Genomic DNA, 26,855 nt, shown 5'->3' on the forward strand with positions numbered 1-26,855 from the left:
AACAAAATCCTCAGATAATATTATTGATTAGTTTCCTTAGGAATTGTGGAACACTTGATAGAGCTTCTAAAACACAGGCTGTGATTAAGTTTCTGATAACAACATTTAAAAGGATAACGTGTACATAAAGTGAAGAAGTGGACACATAAGGGGACACAGTTCTCATTTTTTCAACCTTACTACTCTCGTAGATTTAATTCTTTGAAAAATAGTGGTTCCTGCTGATGATTTGACATGTCTGTATGACAGAATTTTAGGTTTTTGCAGACTATTAATGAAGACTTACCTTTCATTTTAAAACTCTGCAAATAAATCTCCAGGAGTAGTAGTGTCGATTTTAATTTGCCAAGTTGTTGCCAACTGTGTTGTTAACCCTTGGCCTCTTCCCTGTGATTGCTTCCCTCTTTTTTTCTGTCTTCCTCTCATTTTGCGTCGCATAAATTGAAAAGTTTCAGAGAAGAAAGAGGAAAACTTAGGAAAATGCAGATCCTCACTGAAGCCAACTTAAAACCTTATTCAAGGTTTCAGTTGAAAAAGTCTTTTGTAGTAAAACCAATGGCAGTAAAAGAATAAAAGTTATATAAAACCGTAAGGAAAGAGAAAATAGGAAATGAAACATCAACAGATGAAAAGATCAACATATATTTTCCAGGACACACAGCAGATGAAGGCTGAATATGTGGCTTAGCAAAGAGAAGGAGATAAAACCAAAAGTGCCTACAGAGTTAGATATAGACAAGGAACAAACCTGTGAGATTCAGTCTTTGAAGAGCAAGAAACCACAGAAAGCGAGGTTGAGGTATGGAGCTAAAAGCAGGAATCTCTTACTGATTTCTCTAGAAGCAGAGCCTGGCATGGGTATTTATGTACATATTGTTGAGTAAGTTTCAGGAGCAACCTGTAAAGGAATGAGGGAAGCAACAGACGGAAGGAAAAAAAGCTGTGTGAGAATTGGTTTCAGGTGAGAATTGTATCCAGTCTGATTCCTTGGGGTGCTCTGTTACATAATTGCATCTCACTTTTTCAACCTGAGGCAAGACAGAGGGGCTTTTATGCCAGCAAGTTGTCTGGCATAAACAAAAACTCAATAAAGATGTCTAAAATTGATAAATTTAGAAAAGACAATAAAAGTGTGTCATGAATAAGTACGGAAGTAAATACATGAAAAACAAAAATACTGAATGCTTTGAAGCAGTTTAAGTGGACTGTGTGGGCTAGAGCAGAGAATCTATGATTTTTGTTATATACCTTTTTGCACTATTTGCATTATTTTGATAAAAAGAAAAAACAAAATTTTGATCCAATAAGAAGTAATTACCCTCTACCCCAGATAAATAATATAATATATATATTTTTTTAATATCAACAAAAAGAAAAAATTCTCCTATATTTTGTGGTGTGGAGATTTATACTTAATTCAGGAGAGTTTTAACATTCATGTACAATAATATAGACTTTAACAGTAATGTGAAATGTGAAAATATTTATAATTATGACATATTGGAATTGTCATTTTTGAGAGAGTATAGTATATAAAATTCATGTCAGCCCAGTATTTGAAGTCAATGTAAATACCACATGATAGTTTTAGTAATGACTGAATTCATTTTAATATTGCAAGAAAAATCGATTTTGTAAAATTTGATATACTCCATAAAATTAGTTTTAGGCTTAATGTGAAATTGTTTAATTGTTCTCAGATAATGAATGGCCATTTAGTACCTTCTATCCTCATTTTGAAAATATTTATGTCACCTGAGTAGATGACCAGTTTAAACAGAAAGAATTTGCTCACAATAGCTCTTGGCAAACTAGTTTAACGTTATTAAGTATCTGTAACCACATGGTGGTGCTCTGTTGTAGAGTCAATAAATAAAACCCAGTCCTTAACCATGGAAGATTTCTCAATAAAATGGAGAACTTTATATAAGTACAGCCATGAGTGTTTCATGAGATGATCAATTGATACACATGTGCTGATTAAGGACCCACTATGATGCCAACATGGTGTTAGGTGCTGGTGAGAAACATTGGCTGATAAATACATGAAACATTTCCTGTAGGGTTTTTATCTCTGATGTGTCCTTTGGAATATGTAAAACCATGATGCAGAGAGTTACTTGGTAAATGTTAAGCAGCATTTGGTTCCCAAATAAAAAGCGTGACGTAAATGTGTTCTATGTCTAGGGGTTTACTGATGGAGACCTACTAAAAATTCAATTTGGAGGTGCAAATGTCTCTGGATTTCAGATAGTGGACTATGATGATTCCTTGGTATCTAAATTTATAGAAAGATGGTCAACACTTGAAGAAAAGGAATACCCTGGAGCACACACGTCTACAATTAAGGTTTGCTTTTGTTTCTGCTTTTGTTCTTTCCTATGTGAGGGGAGAGAGGGGTGTCGGGAAGGAAGAGAAAATAGCAAAGGGATTAGAGAGCACAGTTCAAAATATGGCAGACCTATTTAGTGCTAAATACCTTTTTCACATTTTAATTAGTTAAGAAACTATTAGAGCTTTACTGTATTACTCTTCAGTTTTCTACCTCATTACACCTATAATAATTTATAATAAATAAATTCATTTATTTATCCATGTGGCATTTTTATTGAGAGGATTATGAACCAGGCACTTGGTGGGAGGCAGAAAGACAGGATCCTTCCCTGCTCACAGGTTAGTGGAGGAAAGGCAATGAACGCTGACAGAGGAATGCCATGATGGAAGGGAATGACAAGCTCTGAGAGACATAGTAGGCAAGACTGTCTTAAATCATGTGCTCAGAGGAGGCAATTTTTAGCTGAGACCTGAAGAATAAGGGGCAATCTGACTGCTCCTTAGAAAATTATGTTTGCAAATAAATTGAACAACGGTAGATATCAATTTATTCCTTACCTTCAAAAAACTTACTTGTAGACAATTCACAGACTGTTAAGTCAATTTGCATATGGCCACAAATATGTATGTGTGTGTATATGTGCGTGCGTGTTTGTAAAATACCTGCTGATAAATAGCCTAGTCTCTGAGACACTCTAAAAAGATCAAAATCTCACTTTGCTTTAATAATTTAAAAAAATGCTTTATGCAAGCAAACAAAGAATTCTTGAATTCTAACTGTAATGCCCTGCTCAGATACAAGAGCTATCCAGACTCATCTTTGTTCTTCATGGACACATCGAAGTCTTCACTTGTTTATTTAATGTATTTTACTGTGCATACACACATGTGTATATGTACCTCCAAATACTAACTATTTCTGCTGTTGGCAGGAAGTTTTCTTTTTTTCTTCTGTTTGTATCCTTATTGAGAGCAGATTTAGGATTAAAACCTGGCTAGGAGTGGTTTGAAGAGTGAGTGGGTTGAAGGATGAGAAGATGCTCACATTTGTTATGATACTAGAGCTTTATGAAAATTAAGAACAAAAGTTCAAAAGTTCTCAAATGTATAGCGATTTTGTTTATTTCTGTATTATAAAGTTAATTGAGTATGTGCAAGTCAGGGAGAGTGTTATCTTTGTTGTTCTCACAGGTGAGTCTGATTAGACATCTTTGAAGAGGTTGTTTGACTATAAATTTGTGTCTGGCTATGAGACTGTTCCTAGGTAGGAATTAGAATTTTGAGGTTCTCTACTTTTGAGTGTGTAAATGGATCTTTTATTTTTAAGTCAATCTGAAAAAACATTCCATAGTATGTTAAAGAATAATCCAAGTTATTCAATAATTCCAAGTGACTTCCTGTTTGGTGACTTTGGTTCAGATTCAGCGTTTGTGCTGTTTGTGTCAATAACCTGGTCTTGTGTGCATGCTTTCATGTAACCAGGCTCCCGAGAAGGCAAATGATACCCAGAGCCTTAGTTAGTGTGAGAGTATATCTCTATCTGTGCCCAGTAGAGATCTAACTGCTGGTCCCATTCCATGGAATTTCAGACTTCCATCCATTCAGAGATGGCACCAAGTGAGTTCTCTCATGAAGAGTGTGTGTTCACCCTCAAATGGAACTATCATGCTCCTTCTGAATACTTTGTTAGTCATTGTGTTGCCCCCCATTGCCACCTGCTTTGAGAAGGATGAAAGCAAAATAAAACTATGTTTTTCTCCTAGAAGTCATGTCATTATTCAAGTTCATGTGTCTTGCATAAAAATGCAAGGTGTATTTGGGGTATGAGAAATTTTTGGCAATGCATTCTGTTAAAATTTTTGCCAAAACCTAGTGCCAGATTTCACTCTGCTGAGAGCCTGCACGGTGACCTTTCTTATTCTCTTCCCACTGTAGTACTTCAGAGTGCATCCCTTTTGATTGCTTCTGCCAATTTTCAGACAGATCGTTATGGACCCTCGTCGTGGAATGTTGCGAAGAATATAGCCTAAGGAGTTTAAAAATTTAGCCTTAGAGTTACTGTTTGACTCTGGGTCCAGCGTCTTCATCTGTACGATGCAGAATTAACAGCTGTTAATTCTCAGGTTGCTGTGAGGATTAAACAACATGTACAGAGCTAGCACAGCTTTGGAAACATAGGCCCATAAAGACTAGTTTCTTTTCCCAGCCCTTCCCTAAAAGGAGAGAATTTCAGCCAATTTCAAAGGTCTATTCCAACTTTCACATTTTGCAAGCTCCCTACTTCCACCCCAGAGGCATATTTTATGAGATCTTTGAAGCTTGATAAAAATTGCTGAAAATACATGGGGAAAATACATCGAGGTGGTAATTCATCCTAACACAGACATGTATTGCTCATGTACTTGAGGGCCAGGAAGTAAATACAAAAAAAGAAATGAAAAACGTGAGTCCAGCTCTTGAGAACCTAGTCTAATGGAGGAAACATATCAATAAACAAATATAATAGAGAATGATGCATGTAAAAATGTGCCAGTTCCCTGCATATGATTAGGAAAAAGTGTACAAGTGAGGTCAACAAAGGCTTTCTGTAGAAGCCCTAAGCAAGGCTTTGCACGTGGTTGAGCAAGAAGATAAGTATGGGAAGCTGCTTGGGAAAGAGCAAAATGGACAGAAACTCAAAATAATGCAATAGCATGACAGATTCAGGGATTTGTACATTTGTAACTGCTGCAAGAACTTAAATATTTGGGACCAGTGAGGGGGGCATGTTGTAGCAGTTGGAAGAGGTATGATTATGCAGTTGTCGACACATATAAAAGGTAGTAACTACAAGATATGCTTTTATGATCATTTCTGCTTCCACAGGCAGAAGAAAGGAGGTAAAACTATATAAAGAACTACATAGCATTCTCTAAATATAAATAAGGAGCATATTCTCAGTACGTGATCTGCTTAAGGAAAGGAAGCAAATATATCTCTCATGAGATTATGTCCAATGAGGTTATTTCCTTTGATGTTGTCTTTTGGGTCATTGACTGTATCAGGTACATTGCCTGATACTTTAAATCACATTTTACTACTCTACAATAAAAACTAGTGCTATCAACATAAAAACCTATAAGAATACAGCTCTTTACATCAAATTATTTCTATGGTTAGGCTTTGTAAATTATATTAATATAAATTATATCAAGTTATGGGAGCAATAAATAATCACTGTAAAGTTTAGGTCTTCCCTAAAGGTTAAAGCAGCCTCCACAGTTTTGTAATTAAAATAAATTTTATTCAATAAATACAAGTAAAATCTTTAAGTTTTGATATTTAAAATATTTTTAATAACCACCAAATATAAATTGTAATGTTTAAATTTCTTCATTATTATATATTACACAAAAAAGTAATCCTAGAGTCATGGTATTGAGATTTTAAATCTGACTCTTTTTCACTAATTTGCTAATTTGGGACAACCTTTATTCATTCATTCATTTATTAGTTTATTTATCCATTTGACACATATTTACTGAGTTTCTACCCTGCAGCTGGCACTGTTCTATATGTGTCAGAGAAAAGACAAAGTTCTGGTCTTTAAGGAGTTTACAGTTTTCAGACTTAGAAAGCAGCACCTACTTCATAGCATTGATGGAAATTGTCTTATTGCCAACTTAAATTTATGTATTCAAAACTGAACTTTGATTTCCTACTACCACCAACTCTTCAGCCTCTGCAAACTATTCCTTCAACAGGCTTTCCCGTCCCAGTTGATGGCAACTACATCTTTCAGTTGTTGCTTAGACCAGATACTAAAAATGTGTCTGCCTCCTCTCTTTCCCATCCAGTGCATCAGAAAATCCTATGAGCCTGTCTCACTTCTCACCACCTTCTATATAAGCACCCTAAATCCAACCACCATCATTTTTCTGCCTGGGTTATTGGAACAGTCTCCTAGACTGGTTTCCCTGCTTCCACCTTGCCCCTGTTATCTTCCATCTTTGTGGTCCTTTTAAAACATAAATTAGACATGCTTGAAGCTCTGATTGGGGGGGGGCAAGGGCAATATATGTAATCTAAACTTTTGTACCCCCATAATATGTTGAAATAAAAAATAAAAATAAAATTTAAAAAAAAACCATAGATTATGTTGTGATTCTGTTCCAAACCCCACAATGTCTCTTTATTTTACTTGAGGTAAAAGCCAACACCATCCTGTTGGCCTATGAGGCCCCAGTTATCCCGTCACCCAGTCATATGAGGCCTTATCTCTGGGCGATCTTCTGCCTGGCTCACTCTGTGTCAACCACAATGGTTCCTTTGCTTTTCCTTAACCCTCCCAAACAATTTCTACTTCAGGCCTTTGCACTGGCTATTCCCTCTTCTGGACTTTTCTCCTCTTAAATATCTGCATGGCTAAGCCTCAAGCACTCCTTAGATCTCTGTTCAATGGCATCTTCTCAAGGAAACCAGTGGTAGCCTGTTTCAAGCTGCAGTCTCTCTATCATCACCCTTGTCCTGATCCAGTTCCTTCCCCTTATTGCCTTCCAGTGTCCTGTATTATAATTCAATTACTTGTTGTATTGTTAATTGTCTCCTCCTGCTTGAAAGCAAGTGCCATTTTTTGTTTATTTGTTCACTGATAAATCCCACACTCCTAGAATAAAGCCTAGCACATAGTAATTATTTAACAGAGGCTTTCTGAATAAACAAATAGAGGAAAGCAACGATACTGTGGTACTACCTGTAAGGATCTCCTAATCCTGGTTCCAGAAGTAAGAAAAGGCTTCCTGGAGGAAGCAATATACAATTGGAGACTTGAAGGAGAGGTAGCAATTAGGAGAAAACATAAGAACGATGGCTCCAGATAAAGGAACTAAGATATGTAAAGTCTCCAGTGGAAGGAAAATATAAATATTTCCTTAAGGCTGAAAGTATTTTGAGGGAATGTTGAGAAATCATACTTTAGAAATGTGCAGAATCAAGATCCTGTGTGCTTTGTTGACATGCTGATTTTTTGTCTAATTCTGAGAGTAACGGAGAAGCAGTAGAGGGGAGTGTTGGTCATGGTTTTGATGCAGGAAGATGATTATGGCTGCCCTGACAAGAGATTGCAGGGAGTGCAGGTGGAGGCAGGGAGCTTTTGGAAGACCTCACAAATAATCCAGGCATACATAATAGTTGTTTGAATTGTGGTTGTGGAATGGGGTTGGAGAGAAATAGAGTTGTTACATCTGCCATTTCTATTAATTTCTTTATTAATGAAATAATTCTAAAATCATAGTCGTTCATATGTAATATACTGACAAAAATTCAGTTTAGAGATTGTGGATTAAAAATAAGAATCTAAGAGGCAATCTGCATCATTTGTATCTTATTGGTCCTAACACACAATGTTTTGCACAGAGTATGCACAAAATAGATATTTGTAGAAATGAAGAGTAATGAACTATAAAATATCAAATTATTGAAAGAAAACATATGAAATTATCATTGTCAGGAAATTTTGTTTCAATTTCTGCCATAGCATTTGCTATGTTCTTTTGTTGAGCTGTGGCAGAAAAGTAGCGAGTTGTTAATATTTTATTTGATGGTTAAAGTGATGGTAGTAATCTAATCTGACCCATCATAACATCTGAATTAACATGGGAAAATTAAAGTAGGCATTTTGCCTTCCTTAAAAACAATTTCAAAAAGAGTCAGAGTAAAAAGATTATTTGCTACTATCTCAAATTAATTTACAAATATTTCTACTTTTAGACAGATTTTTAGTGTTTTCAGTGTCTCCAACAAATTGTAAGATATGACTATCTTTTCTACCTTGTCACATGATAACCTTAGTTTGACTTTTGGGTCTTTGATATCCTCTTGATCTTAAGGACTTCAGCAACAATCCATGACTGACATTTGTATAGCACTTTAAATAATAGGTTTCCCACAAAAATCTCATTTTACTCCGGAAACGACTTAACACAGAGACTCAAACTTTCTTAATTGCTGTCCTAAGAGAGTTATTAGGCTTGTCTGAAAATAGTATAATCTTTTTCAGTCCAGTAATTAGTGTCGTGCATTAAATAGTACCCTGGTGGCCTAATAGAATTAATTCTACTTCTTGAGTGTTTTAAGTGACCAAACCACAACTAATGGATTGGCATTCACTATTCCTGATATTAAAACATGTTGCCCACCACAACCTAGAAGCTTGATATGTTTGGTTCTTTATATTTTGTAGTTTAAAAATTATGCATATGACTGAAATAAATCTATACATTAAAAATTGATACTGTTAAAATTATATATTTTGCAAAAATTAACTAGAAAAATTATATGTATATTATACCATGAAAAATAAAAATAGATTATTGATATTTATAATTATAATGCAGGCTATCTGGGCTCATATCTAATTTCTGAATTTCTTTATCCATGAAGGGAACAAGTCTAGTTGATCTCTAACATTTCTCTCAAATCTCTAATACTGTGATTATGTGAAGTGCTAACTTAGGCACTCAATAAAATATACATTAACATTTCTAGCTTTTGCTGAATCTCTGACACAAGTGGTTCCTTCATCTCTCAAAGACTGTAGTGACTTGCAGGTAGATATCTGTGATCTCCACATGTCAAAATTGAATCCCAAATCACCCTTGACAATATATGCTTTGTTTTTCATAGATTATAAAAATCAGAAAGTTTTGCCTTATTAGAAGATTTATAGGAAGTGCAGAGAATCAGGGAGAGGGATTTACATAACCAACAAAATAAGAGATCTGCCTCTAAGTTAGTCTTTACCTATGGATAAATCAAAACTAGACAGGGTTTCAAATCATGTGCTTTGATTTGAGTATCTTTTTTCTGTCTTGGTGAATATAATTAGCTTTATCTAAAAATTTGAACCCTTAAATAATCTAAATTTCTAAATATAAAAGTCTTGGTCTTAAGAAAGATTTTCAGTCAAGGTCAATTACCAGTGTAGGTAATTCAGGCAAAGATATATTGTTTTTAATGTATTCCTTTTACATGAAGAAACTTTCTTCACAGTGGATTAAAATTATTTTTATTATTCATAGAGAATAATAAAGAATGTTAATTTTGGTTTCTTGCCAATGCAGCTCTCTTTTCATCCTTGGAAAATGTGATACAGCTTGTGTGCTTACCAAGGATGTTGAGTTTTTATGAAGATTTTATGCCTTTATTCAGTGAAGTTTCAAAGGGCACATGCTCAGAATGCTTTACAGTAAATTAAAGATGACCTTATCACAGACAACTCTTTTCCAGAAGGTGGACTGCAGTTGAATTTGAAATTAAGACAAGTGAATAATTTTAAGTTTATAATGTATTTCCTCATACTGTTCTTTTTCCTATGGCTCTATTTGATTTCCTTGGTCATTGCTGGGAATTTTTAAAGAAAGACTTTCTAAAATTTGCCTTATAGGTTTACTTATTTTTCCTAGAGCTCATAATTTTTGACCATGTTGATAATTATTTTGTAAAATGAAAAGACTCAGAATTAATGTTGTGTAAGATTCTCTAGAGAAGTTATTCAATATGTAATTATTTTATTTAACTAAATAATTGATGCTTTCTTAGAAATAAGGAAGGCCATAAAACTTTTGACATTCCCAACTATGTTACACAAAACACTATTTCTATGGAAAATAATTGGTGTTAAGGAAATTTCAAAATGGTAGTTAGTTTGGGCAATGCTAATTAACAAAATTAAACTGGAATTGTTACTGCAGAATTTCTCAGGGCCTATAATATGTTGATGTGAGAATCATTTTCTGAACTTATTGAATCATAGAACTTTGTTGTTGTGGACAGGGGTAGTAGTTTTCAAAACATTGTAAAAACAAACTAGGTTTACATTAAGACAGATAGTAATAAAAGGAAAATGGAAAGCAAACCTGGTGGTCAATAACTTGCATTTTTAGCATATTTTATAATTCACCAAGCTTTTCATTTACTCTACATCTGCTTATTTGATACAGTACTTGCCAAAGAAAGTGACCAACTGTCCCAGTGTGCCTGGGACTGAGGAGTCTTCTGGATCTCAAAACTTTCCATTGCAAAACTGGGACAGTCCCAGGCAAACCAGGACAGCTGGTCACCTTCATTTTCCCAGAATCACAGAGATCTGGATTCAAATTCCACTTTTTTCACTTTTTTTTTTTTGTGATCCACCCCACCATCCCCCATCCAGGTAAAATGAAAGTCTATAACTTGGAATCTTCACCTGTAAAATTGGAATAAAAATATCTGTGGCATAGTTTTTTTTTTTTTTCCAAAGGGTTTACTAAGAAACTGCCTGGCTCATGTTTGTCACATAGAGAACTAGGTAAACAAGAATTCTTTCTTTTTGCCTTATCTTCCTTTTCAACACCCCTATAACATACACACAAGATGCATTGCCCTCCTTATTTCACGAAGAAACCTTAGACACTAGCACTTCAGTTAATGTGCCCAAGCCAACAAGGCAACAGAGTAGCAAATGGTAGAACTAGGCTTGAAACTTGCCTTCCAATGCTAAATTCAATACTTTCTAAACTACACTCAACTGAATTCAAGTGTCAGGAAAACTTGGAAAGTGGCCACTCATAGGAAATTTGGTAACCCTTTCATAGTACCTAAAATTTAGTACCTCTTTGAGTAATTTTTTCCCTGTTTTATTATGGTGTGGATAACATGTTTAGAAAAAGGTGCAGTCATTATGATAACCCATAAAATTTTATATCACAGCCTATTTATCTCCTTTTATATTCATTAAACATGAGACGTACATAGAATTTCTTTTCATGCCCCCACCCTTTTTGATGTCAGAATACTGTTTTCTGGTATCAGTGATTCTAGTAACATATTATTGAATGGTTTGTCTGATGACTACTGGACATAACAAACGTGTTTAAAATGCATATTTTGTTTTCCTTTTTGAAAAGTCTCAATAAATATACATTGAAAATGAAATAAAAAGCACATTTGGAAAATGGACCATAAAAACGACTTCCCAGATTTCTTCTTAGTGTGTGGGTATGATGTGATTGTGATATAGCACTGCGAAGCCTAATGGCCCCCCTCTGAAAGATAAATTTCCAACTCAACTCAGCTGAGGGATTTCACAGAACATAAACATCGGGGCAGAGATGAAGCATTTGTTTTCAAAGAAGGAAATAGTTATATTGCCATCATGTTCCCTTCACATTAATTTACATCTAGTTTAATGAATGGTAGAATAAAACTGAAATATTTAACTATCCAATCAAAAAATGTGAACATATTTGTTTAGAAAAATAAATGAGCCACATATGCAGAACATAAACAAAAAGCAACTCTGGGTACAGAAGGAGTGGATTTTTCTCTCAGCCCAGAATTTTGTTTCTGTGATTGTGCCTTTTAATTTAAAATGGTAATAGGCTTAAGACTTGATTAGATTTGAGGATTTGAAAAAGGTTGAGGGGATTTTAGCTTCTTAGCATGGCATGCTCCTGAATCATAATCATTATATGCTGCATGGATCAAATGCTTTCAGTTCATTCAACCTAATCATATTTTTAAATGTAGTTCACCAACATTTATAGACCTCTAAAACAGTTAGTAGATGGCTTTATAGATTTCTCCTAGTAATATGAGCAAGCTGACTCAATGAAAATTTTGGCTTTTAGCTATTATCATAATTTTTCATACAAATTGCATTTTTAAAAATATCCAATTTACTCAATTTAGGTTCCGTTTCCTTTTCAGAGACCTAGACATTATTGCAGAAATTATGTTGGGAGTGAAATGATTGCTATATAAGACAGCAAATTAATCAATTTTTTTCCTCTAGGAGAATAGAAATAAACAAACAAATGAGGCAGATTTATCCTGATGTGATATTTCTTATTTGTTCCAAGAAGTCTTTTCTTAAGTAGATGTGATTTAAAACAATGTGTTTGATATAATACTTTAAAAAATGGTGCATGGATATTATAAAATTTTGTGTTTGTAAAGAAATGTTTGTGGCAGGATATATCAGATCAGTTGGATTACTAATAGAGATGACCCAATAAAGAGAGAAAAAAGACTGATGCAGGATATTGAGGGTGTCATTGCAGAAACAATGTCCTTAAGAAGATTAGAGAAACAAGATTAGTGCACTGCTGGAGAGGTTGCTGAGGTGGGAGTATGACCACCTCCTGCACTGTCATCTCAGGAGGGAAACAGAGTATGGAAGGGAGCTTAGTAGTTTTATGGTTGAAAGGCAAGGGGGCTCTATCTGCTGGCTTCTATTTTCTCCATGATATGTAAGGCAACGTTTCAGCAGGAATTTACAGGAGGAGAAGTATGTAGAGGTGTGGGTATTTAGAGAAGATTAAAAAAAGATGTGAAATTGTCATTTTTGAGAATGAAAGAACTAAGTTACTAAGGAATAAACAAGGATTCTTCGGGAATACTGAGTGCCCATTTTGGTTATGTGTCAAGAATTTAGAGAGTCACAAAATCAGCAGGGTACAGAATTTTATTTTTTCCCCAGCTTTACTGTACTTTGGGTACCTACAGATTGAACCATATTCAACAACAGAAATGTCCTCAGCATTCAGTAAAACTTTAATGTCAAACTGTCATCTATCATTAACAATAGCAATATCATACATTTGACAGATGGCAGTATACGTACATGCCCATAATAATACTTGCCCAGCCACTGATGGTGCTGAGTCCATATGTAGTATCATTCTGCTTGGCTCCAGCTTCTGTAATATTTCTGTTGTCCCACTGGGACCTGAATACCATAAGTTTAGAACCAAAGGTTATCATAGGCTGTTGAAGCGTGAAGCGGGCACAGACATCAAGAAGTTTTGTGTTTCTGGTGGATTACCAGCGTCACCTGGGGGAACTTAAATACATACTCATAAGACTACTGCAGATCTATGTGAGCATCACCAAGTTGAATTAGAGATTAAGGATCCAAAAACTAATCTGTGTTCTTTCCACATTGACAAATGTATCCCTCACTAAACAGTGAAGAAATATGTATTTGCTAATTTGATCATTTTGTATATCACCATAGCAGGCCATAAAGTGATGCTCTAATGAGAAACTGATTAGAAGAAAAAAATCCATAGAATTATTTTGAAAAGCTCTCATCTGAAATAGACGACATATTAACATAATAGAAAAATTTTAGAGTCAAGAGCACGTTCTGTAGTCCTAATATTCTATATTGCTTCTCTTTGATTCTTAGATTTTTAGATGCAGAAATCCTGTTTAAATTCTTGGGCTTTTATAGGGTATTGTATGGTGGGCAACTGCAGTCTCGTTTAGCAGTGTGCTGCGAGTTTCCAAATTGTCTCCCCTTCTTATGAAATGTGTGTGATCCTTTTCAGTATACTTCTGCACTGACCTATGACGCCGTTCAAGTGATGACGGAAGCCTTCCGCAACCTACGGAAGCAGAGAATTGAAATCTCCCGGAGGGGGAATGCAGGAGACTGTCTGGCAAATCCAGCAGTCCCTTGGGGACAAGGTGTAGAAATAGAAAGGGCCCTCAAACAGGTAAGTCACTCAAAATGATTGTTAATGTGACTTAACATGACCATTAATTTTTTTCCTGCCAAATTAGTCATCCTCGTCTTATTCCTAATGTTTAATAGACAGACAATATTATTTCCTAACAACACAAAAGAAGGTTAAAAAGTAAAATAAATCTTATCAATGTAGTTTTCACGACTTGAATCCAGTGAGAGTAATCTGCACAGTTTGTATCTTTGGTTGAAGTAAATTTATAACTTTGCTCCTTTTCCATTTCCTCATTAGGTTCAGGTTGAAGGTCTTTCAGGAAATATAAAGTTTGACCAGAATGGAAAAAGAATAAACTATACAATTAACATCATGGAGCTCAAAACAAATGGGCCCCGGAAGGTAAATCCTTAGTGATTTAAAGGCAGTTCTGTCTATGTGAGGAGGTGAGTTAGACAAATGAGTATTATCTCACTCTTCCAAAGAGTTCTGGAGAAGTGTATTCACGTAGAGTTTAACCACTTCCAGAAACAGACACATTTTCAAATTTTTTCGTAAATCAAATCTATTTCTGGTAATTGATACTGAATTGTACTCTTAGAAATAACTGTAAGTAGAACCATTACAATATTTTTAGATTGAAATAGAAAAAGGTTTTAATGAGGAGAAAAAGAACTATTACTGAAAGTTTACGGTTCAGAAGATAAAAAGTAGCTGGTACAAATAGGCATGTAACTGTTCAATTTGACACATCTACCTTTTAACTGTTATGGCTAAAATTTCATGGTTTGAATTTCATTGATATTTCTTTATGATCACTTCCAAACAATTTCTCTTAGAGAATATGAAGAGAAAAGTGAACATGAAGAGACAGCCATTTTTAAGAATTTTTTATAGTTCCTTTCTATTTCTATTAGATTCACACTTACAAAAGACACATCTCTTTTTAGAAGTAGCCCAATTAATGTGGCTGTAATTTCAGATTCAGATGTGGGTTTGAAAATAATTAAATAGTTTGCTAATAGAAAGATCACCTATCCATATTTCTGTCTGCTGTAACCTTTTTCAGATTGGCTACTGGAGTGAAGTGGACAAAATGGTTGTTACCCTTACTGAGCTTCCTTCTGGAAATGACACCTCTGGGCTTGAGAATAAGACTGTTGTTGTCACCACAATTTTGGTAATTAGCTATATATGCCTCTGTTTCACTTTATGTTTTCTCGTGGAAAATATCTGCCAAGGGAACTCACTGTTTATATTTTATCATAATAATGAATGCTGTGCTGCTTTTGCAATGTTTTAATCATTTATTGCATACTCTATTAAAAGGAATACACAAAATCTAGCTAAAGCATGCAAAATGTTCCCTATTCTTTTCAAGACAAAAATTTAGCTTGACAGATAATTCATAGTCTGGTACATATATCGGTGTACAGTTGGGGACAAGTCTTGAAGAGTATTCCTCATATTTCCTCAGTGCTTCCCTTCTCCATTCCCACCCAGTTCTGGGTAAACCCTATCTTCCCACGTGATTTCCTAATGATGCCAACTCATCTTTCTTCATAATAAAAGATGATATCCTTAAAGATAGGGATGATTTCCTTCTTTTTACCCCAATTTTCAACATAGTGGTTGGCCCATAGCTAGTGCAAAATCAGTGCAGATTGAATGGATGAGGCAAAATTGAACTGTCTTAAATATCTAGGCTTTGGATAGCTGGAAGAGAGATATGGATCATCACAAGCTGTTGGTGAAATGAAATAGAGAAAATGGGGTTCATTATAGGACATCATTTTGTGACAAAGCCATTTTGTTTTGTTTTACAAATTTACCTTAGCTGTAGAGCTTATAATTTGGTGGGATTCTTTATTCCTAACAACATTGAGATGCAAATATGGATAGGTTAATAAGACACTTGGATAAAAAAAAATCAGTAGCCACTTGGAAATCTCTTAATGAGTGCAAGTTAGACATTTGGGGATTTTTCCTTTATCATGCCATTGAGAGGAACTATCTCACTGAGATCTCAAATATCCTTGGTGTCACTTTCTAGTGGAGAATATTGGACTGTGTTGAATCATATTTTCATGCTTCCCCTTTCTGCGTTCCCAGGGGGAAGCTACTCTCTAGCTATCCTTGTAGCATCATTCTAGGATATTATATATTATAGATGAAATGAGACCTGAAACCTGTGAGGGTAGAATCAGTACATCACCATGGCAATGATCCTTTCAGTCTGTGTGTCACTGGCCATGAACATGATTTCCACATGAACCTCATCCTTGAGGCAGCAGTGACACAGGGTTTTGGGTGAATGCTCATTCTTGGGGGTCATTGTAACCTCAATCAACCTTAATCTAGAATAAGGGTATGGTGAATCCAGAGTTGAATAAAATAGATGTTGAGCAGCATACTTCTGCTCTAAGCCCTAAGAATTATAAAAACGATTAAGGGACATACCCACACTTTGTGATTTTGAGTATCTTGTTTACTCTGGTATGACCAGGTACAAGCCATCTTAATGAGATGTAATGATAGACATTCGAAGACATTTTGGGGAAGTTTTATGCTTTAATTTTTCCTCTAATGTTGTCCACTATCTATATTCTACATTGTCTCTGTCTAACAAGTAATTATTAAACTATATGCTATGATTCAATGAGAGTACCTAATTAACACTGATATTTTAATCAGCTAAAGCACAGTCTTTCCATATAGGAATCTCCATATGTTATGATGAAGAAAAATCATGAAATGCTTGAAGGCAATGAGCGCTATGAGGGCTACTGTGTTGACTTGGCTGCAGAAATCGCCAAACATTGTGGGTTCAAGTACAAGTTGACAATTGTTGGGGATGGCAAGTATGGGGCCAGGGATGCAGACACGAAAATTTGGAATGGGATGGTTGGAGAACTTGTATATGGGGTAAGTATAGCTCTTCTCATGGATAAAGTCATTCAGTTTGAACTGTTGTTGACAGAATGTCTCCCTTCCCTGCAAAATATCATTATCTAAGGTTGTTGATTTCCCACATTACTCTAGGAATATTATCTTGTTTATTTGTGAACATTTGAAAGATCGAAGTTGAAGCCAGAAGTAAGCATGTGGACTAAGTGAAACAGGCATTTCATCTGTCTTGAAGCATATAGGCCACATGTATGTCCAAGGGCTGCAAAGGCACAGAGGCAGTGTAGATGTGTAATTATCATAGTAAAGCCAGATGTATACACTGTGTATCCGTAAAGAGGAGGAGTACTTGGGGAACAAATTGCTTTTCTGTTTATTCTTTACTGGGACTCTACCAGGGAAATAATTATTTCCATTTCTCTGATTTCCTTTCCTTCCCCTATGATCCAGTGATGTAACCATGATTCCTTTCTGACCATGACTCCAGGTACTATTACTTTCCTTTGTTTCCCTTACAGAAAGCTGATATTGCAATTGCTCCATTAACTATAACCCTTGTGAGAGAAGAGGTGATTGACTTCTCAAAGCCCTTTATGAGCCTCGGGATATCTATCATGATCAAGAAGCCTCAGAAGTCCAAACCAGGAGTGTTTTCATTTCTTGATCCTTTAGCCTATGAGATCTGGATGTGCATTGTTTTTGCCTACATTGGGGTCAGTGTAGTTTTATTCCTGGTCAGCAGATTTAGCCCCTACGAGTGGCACACTGAGGAGTTTGAAGATGGAAGAGAAACACAAAGTAGTGAATCAACTAATGAATTTGGGATTTTTAATAGTCTCTGGTTTTCCTTGGGTGCCTTTATGCAGCAAGGATGCGATATTTCGCCAAGGTTGGTTACTCACCTGCTTCAACTTTGTGCATTTTAGGTCTCGAGTGGATATTCATGGTGTTTATGAATTCACTATAAAGAATTAAACAGCTGCCGATCACCTGTCCAAACAGTTTAAGACTCATAAAGGACATACTTTTACCATCGGCATAAGCCTGTGAAATATGTGGACAATGTTCGTCGAATGTTGATCACATATTTCCCTGGTGAAATTATACACACCATGGAGAGGCTATAAAATGCATAAGGTTCCTATCATTCCATGCCTTCTTGGAGGGGTACCGTGTTTTTGCTGCATATTCTCATTTTACAGTCATCTGTGTGTTGATCCACAGACCTGTATATGGGAAAATGGGCAACATTATTTATTAACTGCAAAAGCAATACCTTGTGAGACAAAACTTCATTGGCACATCCCATATCTTTTATTTTCTTATCATTACCTCATGGAAATGGTCTGGGAGAGGTATAAAATTTATTGTTTTTTCAAGGTTAGTTTGCTAGATTAAAAGGAATGTATGATAACATTTTCCAACTTAGAAATACGTGGCAGGGACTAGTGATTCATTACAAAAGCCTGTGCCATACTGAACGATTATACACATGCATCATGGAATAAACTTATATACCTCTATTTTCATTATCATATATGAATCCCTCTACTGGAATGCCTAATTATAATTAATCTGTCACAAAGCACATATTGTTTTGTTCATGTTACATACATGAATAAGAATGATAGCTATGCTTGGCTTTGCAGAGGAATAGATCATGCTTTTCCTAGTGTGATTACTTTGACATTTTAAGCCAACATTATTATCAGTCTACTGACACATTTTAATTTGGGCTTGATTACCTTTCTTTGATTTTATGGAATATCATAATAACCAGTGAAGGGGTGCCATTTCTGAAACTATTTCATTATATTGTTAGTTTTTTGAGCACTTTTAGAAATAACAGGTCATTAATTTCAAAAAAATATATATAAGAAGCTTAAAGATTTGTATCTTGTGCAATCTCTTTAGTATATTCCATCCAGTGAGATAAAAGAAATACCGCATGTAGGCAGAAATTATCAATGGCTTACTTCTCGGATAGTAGCTAGTTATAATGGTAATGACAACAAAATCACATTTTTACAAATTAAATAGATCTAACAAATCTTATTTCCATAAGATTCCAGATTCCCTGTGGCTTGTCTGTGGGACTGCACTGAATTAGAAATATGTCAATGGTATTTGCATAGCCCGGGGTGTATATGTGTGTATATATAGCCACATACATATTTCACCTCTGACAAAATATATAAGATTCATAGTTTCATCTCTATATTTAGTTTTTGTGATCTAATTTAAAAATATTAAGAGAAGTTTCTAATAATAAGGAGGATAAAACAAACCAAATTGGGGTCTCAGAGAATATTCTGGTCCATAAAATAATACAGAAATGGTTCACCTTTGGTAAGAAGGCCCCTGAAGTATAATGTTACTGTAGTTCTGAGATGTAAAGCAATTGTTATGGGGTAACATACACTATCCCCTGCCTTTTGGATAAATGGGGAGAGGTATATGGGTGTTCACTATGAAGTAGGGCATATTGGCCTGGGTTCCTGCCAGTCCACCCTCAGGTCTTGCCCTGCTCCCAAGCATTGCAGGGAATTGTTTAAGGACCCAGTGGTTGTCGAGTAGTGGCAAACCTACTTGTGCACAGGGGCTGGAGTGCAAGGTACATTTAACAATCAAACCACGGTCCACCATGACTTATAGACAACTTCTCATTTTCATCAAGGCTGCATCCAAAATAAGATCTTTTTTCTGTGCTTTTGATTTCATTCTAAATTATAATTCACTACAGTTTCACATGTAGTAACTTTTATTTCCTGGTAGTATAAACAGATCTCAGACAGAATATTTTTGCCTTGTTATTGATTGATACTTTTTGCCCTAGAATATATCTGGGAAAAATTTATTTTATTAAAAAACTTTAAGTGATACATACCTTTCACTTTATGTTATATGTACATTTAAAAATGAACGTAATACATAGTTCTGGCAAATTTAATGATTTTCTTAAATGAACAAACTGTTGTTTCTTTAAAATGTAATTGTGGTTACTCTAGTTGAGGAGAATAGAGCAGCCTATTTTCTTTATGAAAAAGCTTTAAATGTACAGATAACGTTAGAAATGCTCTTTGAATATTTAAAAAGCATTACCATCCTTTTCTAAGCAAAATATGAGATAGAACCATATTATTAACAGAACACATTTAAGTTATGATTTAGAATGGTTTATCAAATTAACTAACTTATTCAATTGCCCAAAATTAAGTTTAGAATATTACTATAAGACATAGTTTTCTGAAAAATACAACCACAGAAATTATGAAGAAATATGATGTAAAGATTATTTTTATTCTCTTGTTTGCTTCACAATTTTCTCTAATAACTCAAAGAATTAAAATTAATATAAAATGTACATTATTTTAAAAATAATTATTTAATAGGGATTAAAAAGAAATAATAACGTGCACATTTATTTACTCCTTCAGTACAGATGATGAGAGGTGGAAGTATTTATTTTTAATTATAGAACTCATTTTTGTCTGTAACCATAAAATAAAGTTAAATTTGTTCCTCTGCATAAAATTTCTCAAGAACTCCTTCAGAAGCATTAATTGATATTTTAAAAACATTTAAAAATAAATAATAAATTACTTAAGTATTTTTCCCTTTTCAATGTTTTATAAGTCCAACACATTTTGAGATATCTCCTACATTTTAAATTAGGCCGGGTGTGGTGGCTCACACCTGTAATCCTAGCTCTCTGGGAGGCCGAGGCAGGAGGATCACTTGAGGTCCAGAGTTCGAGACCAGCCTGAGCAAGAGCGAGACCCCGTCTCTACTAAAAAATAGAAAGAAATTATCTGGACAACTAAAAATATATAGAAAAAATTAGCTGGGCATGGTGGTGCATGCCTGTAGTCCCAGCTACTTGGGAGGCTGAGGCAGAAGGATCGCTTGAGCTCAGGAGTTTGAGGTTGCTGTGAGCTAGGCTGACGCCACGGCACTCTAGCCTGGGCAACAGAGCAAGATTCTGTCTCAAAAAAAATATATATATATATATAAATCAATTGACATTTAATCTCATTAAATTTGATATAAGCACTGGAATAAGGGAAACGTTATGTCTTTAACTTTTTAAGTTTTTACAGCTAGAACAGAATGACATAAAAATGCTTCTTAAACATATTGCAAATTAACATGCAGTGTGCAAAGTCAAAAGCAATTACCATGTAATCAGCTTTTGTTTTAAGGAATTTGAGCAATTAGGTACTGAATCTGCCCCCTTAAATATAGGGCATATGTCCTAGCCCTCTGGGAGGCTGAGGCAGGTGGATCGCTCGAGGTCAGGAGTTCCAGACCAGCTTGAGCAAGACCCCATCTCTACTAAAAATAGAAATAAAAATTATCTGGACAACTAAAAATATATATAGAAAAAATTAGCTGGGCATGGTGGCACATGCCTGTAGTCCCAGCTACTCGGGAGGCTGAGGCAGAAGGATCGCTTAAGCCCAGGAGTTTGAGGTTGCTGTGAGCTAGGATGATGCCATGGCACTCACTCTAGCCTGGGAAACAGAGTGAGACTCTGTCTCAAAAAAAAAAAAAAATATATATATATAGGGCATATGTTATAAAATTATGCCTCCCATTGTTACAGAACAAATAGTGAACATTTTGAGAGTGTCTGTGTCTACATAAGGGGTTTTCCAAATGTAAACTGTATTTAATATCCTTTTTAGACTACAAGTGAAAAGTGCTTAACTTTTTCCATCCTATCATATTTATTTAAGTTTTTAGCTCTTAGAAATTTTGTGATAAATACTCTTAACTATATTCATTTTGTTTCTCATTGCTATTTCTCTCTCTCTCTCTTTTATCAACTGATGTTTTTAATGTAAAAAAAAAAAAAACCTTTCCTTTTAAATTAGCCTCCCTCTGTTATTGACTGCTTGAGGGGTTTATTGCACAAATATTTCCCAAGAGTTTGATCTTGTATATGTTTCATCAAAAGGTGAATTTCTTACTTCTATCAGGAACGTTAATTTAGGTCATAAACTGCCAAATTTTCATGTTTTGAATTTTAGAAATGTCACTTCTTCCCCCTAGCTAGTCTAATCGTTAGATATAGCAGAGTTATCGACAGCAAATAAAATAGTTATTTTATTGGTTTGTTGCTATTACTCAAATTTTTTAATTATGTGCAGAATCCCATCAAATATTTCAAAATAGTCGAGTATATATATAAATCTTTTCTGTATCTATATATCTATATTTATCTACCTCAGCTTTAAACATCAATTATTGGGAATCTATCAGGCTTTTAAAAAATATTTTATATAAGAATTTATAGTCATGGAAATATTTTATTATATTTCAAACTAGAAATTTGTATCTTGATAAACTCTTAAATGTCTAATTTATTTTTCTTGAGTTTTCTTTTTTTTTTTTAAGCAGGAGACACAAACGAACAGGGTCATAGCCGTCCATGCACCGAAGCCATCTGATTTTTACTCATTCAGAATTATATTTTGTGTCATGTCTTTGTAGTATCATCTTTTTCCCATTTTCTCTCCTGTACTGTATCTAATACCTATGTTTTGCACACAAAAACCTAATGAAATTGTGGGCCTTTTTTGAGGGTTTTGGAACTTCACTGGATGAATTAAAGGGAGGGTTACTTTACTGCTTAAAGCTACATCTGTGGTATTTAATCTTATTTTTTAATATTTGATTTTGTTTATAAACATTGTTACGAGTTTTTCTGGGGCACTTAGATTCTCCTTCTCATGTTTACTTATGTCATGAGTGGATAAATTGATGTGAGGATTGTATAGATTATTTGCACATTTCTTGAAGTTATGAAATTTCCTATCATAAACTATTTGAGCATTATATCTATGAAAATATGCCAGGAATATGAAGTTTTGGGCTCTGGGTATGTCATGAAATCTAGTTAATCTGGAGTCCTGGCCCAAAATGTTTAAAGATTTCTGGTTTCCTTAACTGGAAGATACATGAAAAGTATAAAATTAAATATTCCCCTGTAAGTCAATATTTGCATAATACTGCTAACTTGTATTTTTTATTAGGTCATTCATTTCACTTTACAAATCCATTTCATACTTGTTATTAGATCCCTCTCTGGGCGCATTGTTGGAGGTGTGTGGTGGTTCTTTACCCTGATCATAATCTCCTCCTACACGGCTAACTTAGCTGCCTTCCTGACTGTAGAGAGGATGGTGTCTCCCATCGAAAGTGCTGAGGATCTTTCTAAGCAAACAGAAATTGCTTACGGAACATTAGACTCTGGCTCCACTAAAGAGTTTTTCAGGGTAAGAGATTCTGCTTTGTAGCCTCTAATTTTGTTCCTAAATTTTAACCTATTTAAGTTTTGTGCCCCATGGTCTACGTAAAGGTGCTATGTGAAAGTCACCTCCATCTGTGTAGAGTGAGAACTCTCTCTGTTTCTGCTCTTGACCTTTTCTCCATCCCTGACCCTTCCCTTTCCTATCCATAGTTCTACCTCTATTTTCTGATTCCTAATTCTTTAGGAGAAAAATCACAATGTTGCTATGAAATCTTAGTTTTATGAAAATTGTTCTTTGCAAACAAAATTGAAGCAAAGTATAGTTAAGATTAGATTATTATTTTTTAAGCAAAAGGTATTGGTTTTGTCTTATTTTAAATAAATACGACTGTATCTATCGTAACTAGTTTATAATTGGAAAGCCTACATTCCAACCAGTTAGGTCAATTCTATGTCAGGAAACGGATTATGTTCATATGTGTAAATTCTGAATTTTCTGTTCAAACCCTCTAAGGAAAGGGTAACAAAGGCCCTCTACTTCCTAACTTTTAAAATAGGTAGCATAATTATACTGTCTCTATTAAACAGAGGTTAATATTTCTTTTAATCTGTGGATTTATGCTCTCTGTTTATAGGACAATCTCAAGGGCCCTATGTTGGCATAATTTTCTTTCATTTTACTATTATCTGTATAGAAGAACTCATTCTATTAAAGTGTTTAAATACAGTTGATTATCTGTCTAAAGCCAACATATATGACATAGCATGATACCTGATAACAACAAATATCTTTCAGGGTATCTGAGTTTGAATGAGATCTAGGCCGATTTATTCCATAATTAGGTTTAGACCTCCAATTGGCCAAGTATTGAAGTGGTAGATTGTAATTTGAAGGCTGTCTCATACTATGTTGCCTCTCATCACTTTTCCAAATAACTTTGGTTGGGCTGAAGTTATTATGAGAAAAAAATTGCTGGGGTTAGAACCACAGCTAGTAATAGATAGTAACTTGGATGTGTGCGGGGAGTGCAGGACCTTGATGAGTTCATTAGGTACTTCAGTGTAAATGCAGAAGTGTGGTCTGAGAATTGGTAGCATTTTTGGCTTTAATGCAGATCTAAGTATGAATGTTATAATATAGATTTGCTATTACTGAAAATTTATTATTATTTCTGGGCATGTATGTAATATGTGTATGAATGCTCTTGATATGACATAGTGCTCTAGCTTCATCATAACAATGGATTTATTAAAATAAATTAGAATATTTTATGTTTCTCAATTAGAAGTGTATTTGGAAGCATTTTTATTATTTGCTTATAATGTGGCTTGCTTTCATCATATTTGGAAAAATAAGCTGCTCCCTCTTGAAGTAAATGAGATCTGTGAGAATGATGCAGAAGCCTGTTATAACATAATTTACTTAGTGCTACTTAGGCTGATTAAAACAAACTGAATTGTTTCCAGACACTCTCTTCCAGTTGAGTATGCATCTGCTGAGCATTGCAGTTGCTACCTTGGTTAGACAATAGCACTGCCAACTACTTTCCACTGCTACACATTCCCATTCACAGGGCTTTTCAGTACATCTTAACTCAGTCCATCACAGCAGCACATGTGTCTTAATCACCGAGATGGTGGGATTTCATGGTCAGTGTATTCAAATTCCCTAGCAGACAAGATAAAAAAGCTGGATGAATCTGGGAAAAGAATATTGCTACTCTTTTGTTTCAGTGTACCAAGCCCATGAAGAGCATTTGTTCCAATATGCAGTTGTGGAGGTTTTGTAAAGCTGTAGAGATTGCCTTCTCTAGAGTAATAGAAAAGTGATAGTGGGTATTAAAGCAAACTAATCACTTCTGTCAGTATAGCTTCCCAAAGCAGTTTCTTAAGCATAATCTCTTTGAATTTCACAATATTTCTGTCTGATAGTCAGGGCAGTGATTTTTGTTTGATTTCTATGCATTATTAAACTGAAACTCAGGTAATTTTGGGCATTTGACCAAATTCAGGCACATAATAAGTATGCTGAGGTCTTTAAACTGAAGTTCTTTCCATACATTGTTTTTCCTTGAAGTCTCTGGATTTATTTCACTGCTTTCCTGCTCTGTCCTTAGTCACATCCACGTTTGCTTATGTAAAGGTTGAAACTCTGGCAGATCCTCATACTTCCTCGTGAAGTAGCTCCAAAAGGAGCTGTTGAAGAAACATCATCTTCTAGGTCTCAGTGCATCGACTGCTGTAGTCAGCTTCTCCTCATCCAGAAAAAGAAGAGTGTGGGCTCCAAAGTATTTAAAAGCCACACTATTCTGTTTGTACCAGAAAAGAGATACTAACGTAACAGCACATATCACCAAAAAAATTAGGAGACTGTCAGTACTTCTTTCACTGAAACATATATAATGTGGTTGTGACTGGGAATATATGTCTACAAAAGTTTTGTTTTTTCAAGTTGGATTAAATAAAAAGATATTCATGAGTAATTTTGAGCAATTTTGCTAACTGTCTTAATATTTGATATTTAGTTGCCATGATGAGAACAGTGAGGAGAATCTTAATTTTGCTTGTGACCCTCAAAATGTTTGCTACGATATTGTGGCTTTCCAGTTGTGTTCATCAAGTCTCATGCCTTTTCACAGAGAGTTTATGGCATTCGTATAGGAAAATTGAATAATAGATTACCTTTTGTGTAAAGAATTTCTATTCCTAGAGTGTTATGTAAAATATATTGAAAAAGAGGAAGCTAATTCAGAGACATTTTAAAGACAAAAAAAAATTATTTTTCATTAACATTGCTTCCTTCAATCCTAGGGTGTACAGAAGTTTGTCCATTCACTGTAGTATGGTTGAATTGCTAAGTTTCTGGGGGAAAATGTTGCAAAGGAGACTCTTCTTGTTTCTATTCCTAAAATTAAAATTCATCACATACATTGGGTCCATTCTCTTTCTGTCTAAACTGTCTCTTGGTCTTAGGGACTTTCAGAGCCCCCATGTAAGTTGGATTCAGGACAGAGTGAAAGCTGGCATATTGACTATCAAGGTCCCCAGCCTACCAGGAAAGAGGGCAGAGATGAAGTGGGCTGAAGCCAGCCTGAAGACATGGCTGTGTACTTTATTCTCTGCCCATCCATTACGTTTACTTTCAGACCCAAGACCCAGGAAAATAGCTACTTACATGTGGAAGAATAAACTTTTGCCATTTGCAAAACTTTAAAGTTCTCACATTTATCTTATGTTTCCTAATGTAGCTTAATTTGGCTTTTTGATAGTTTTTTTTTTCTTTTCTATGCTCTTTTACAACTAGGGATTTTATTAGTTATATTATTGTTAAATTTCCTGTTATCACAGAGTATATCAAGTTAGCTTTCTGTTTTTATCATAGCAAGAGCTTCGGATTTAGCACTGGAGAAATTGACTTGACACATTAGGCCATTGTCTAAATTTTAAATGATAAGTAACTAAAAAGTGAAAAATAACCTAAAGCCATTTGGAAATCAATGGTCAGTTCTAAAATAGAATGTAGAATTTTGTACTCCTAGTCTTTTGTCTCAGCATTAATTGTTTCATAAAAGTATATCTTTGTTGAGATGAAAACACTTTATGTCAAATTATAAGATGAATATTTCGTCTTGACTATAGGGATCTATTTTGTACTAGGATGATGTCTATTGTTCAGTTAAAGTCTAAACTATTAATATTTTCAGATTTTGGGTATACAATAGTAAACTAGGTTATATTAATATTACTTTAGTGAAGTCAGTGAGTATGTAATAGCTTTAGAAGTCCAATTTAAAGTGTAAGTTTTCTAATTTAAAATCTATACTTTCCTTCGATGATAATCAGTAAGTTAACACATTAACTGCTATGTGAGTTGT

At 34.7% G+C, this 26,855-nt stretch overlaps 1 protein-coding gene across 4 annotated transcripts in view; it reads left to right on the forward strand.

The window, feature by feature from the left end:
• The window catches only part of GRIA2 (glutamate ionotropic receptor AMPA type subunit 2), a 129,011-nt gene that overhangs the window by 86,080 nt on the left and 16,076 nt on the right, over positions 1–26,855 (forward strand). For all 4 annotated transcript variants that reach the window (XM_045552172.1, XM_045552171.1, XM_045552174.1 and 1 more), the window contains 7 exons: positions 2,188–2,349; positions 13,686–13,853; positions 14,115–14,219; positions 14,887–14,997; positions 16,536–16,742; positions 17,243–17,613; positions 22,807–23,005. In XM_045552172.1, the coding sequence (XP_045408128.1) occupies positions 2,188–2,349; positions 13,686–13,853; positions 14,115–14,219; positions 14,887–14,997; positions 16,536–16,742; positions 17,243–17,613; positions 22,807–23,005 (1,323 nt within the window). The remainder of the gene's footprint in view (positions 1–2,187; positions 2,350–13,685; positions 13,854–14,114; positions 14,220–14,886; positions 14,998–16,535; positions 16,743–17,242; positions 17,614–22,806; positions 23,006–26,855) is intronic.

The sequence above is a fragment of the Lemur catta genome, chromosome 5, assembly GCF_020740605.2.
Source record: "Lemur catta isolate mLemCat1 chromosome 5, mLemCat1.pri, whole genome shotgun sequence".
Lineage (NCBI taxonomy): Eukaryota > Metazoa > Chordata > Mammalia > Primates > Lemuridae > Lemur > Lemur catta.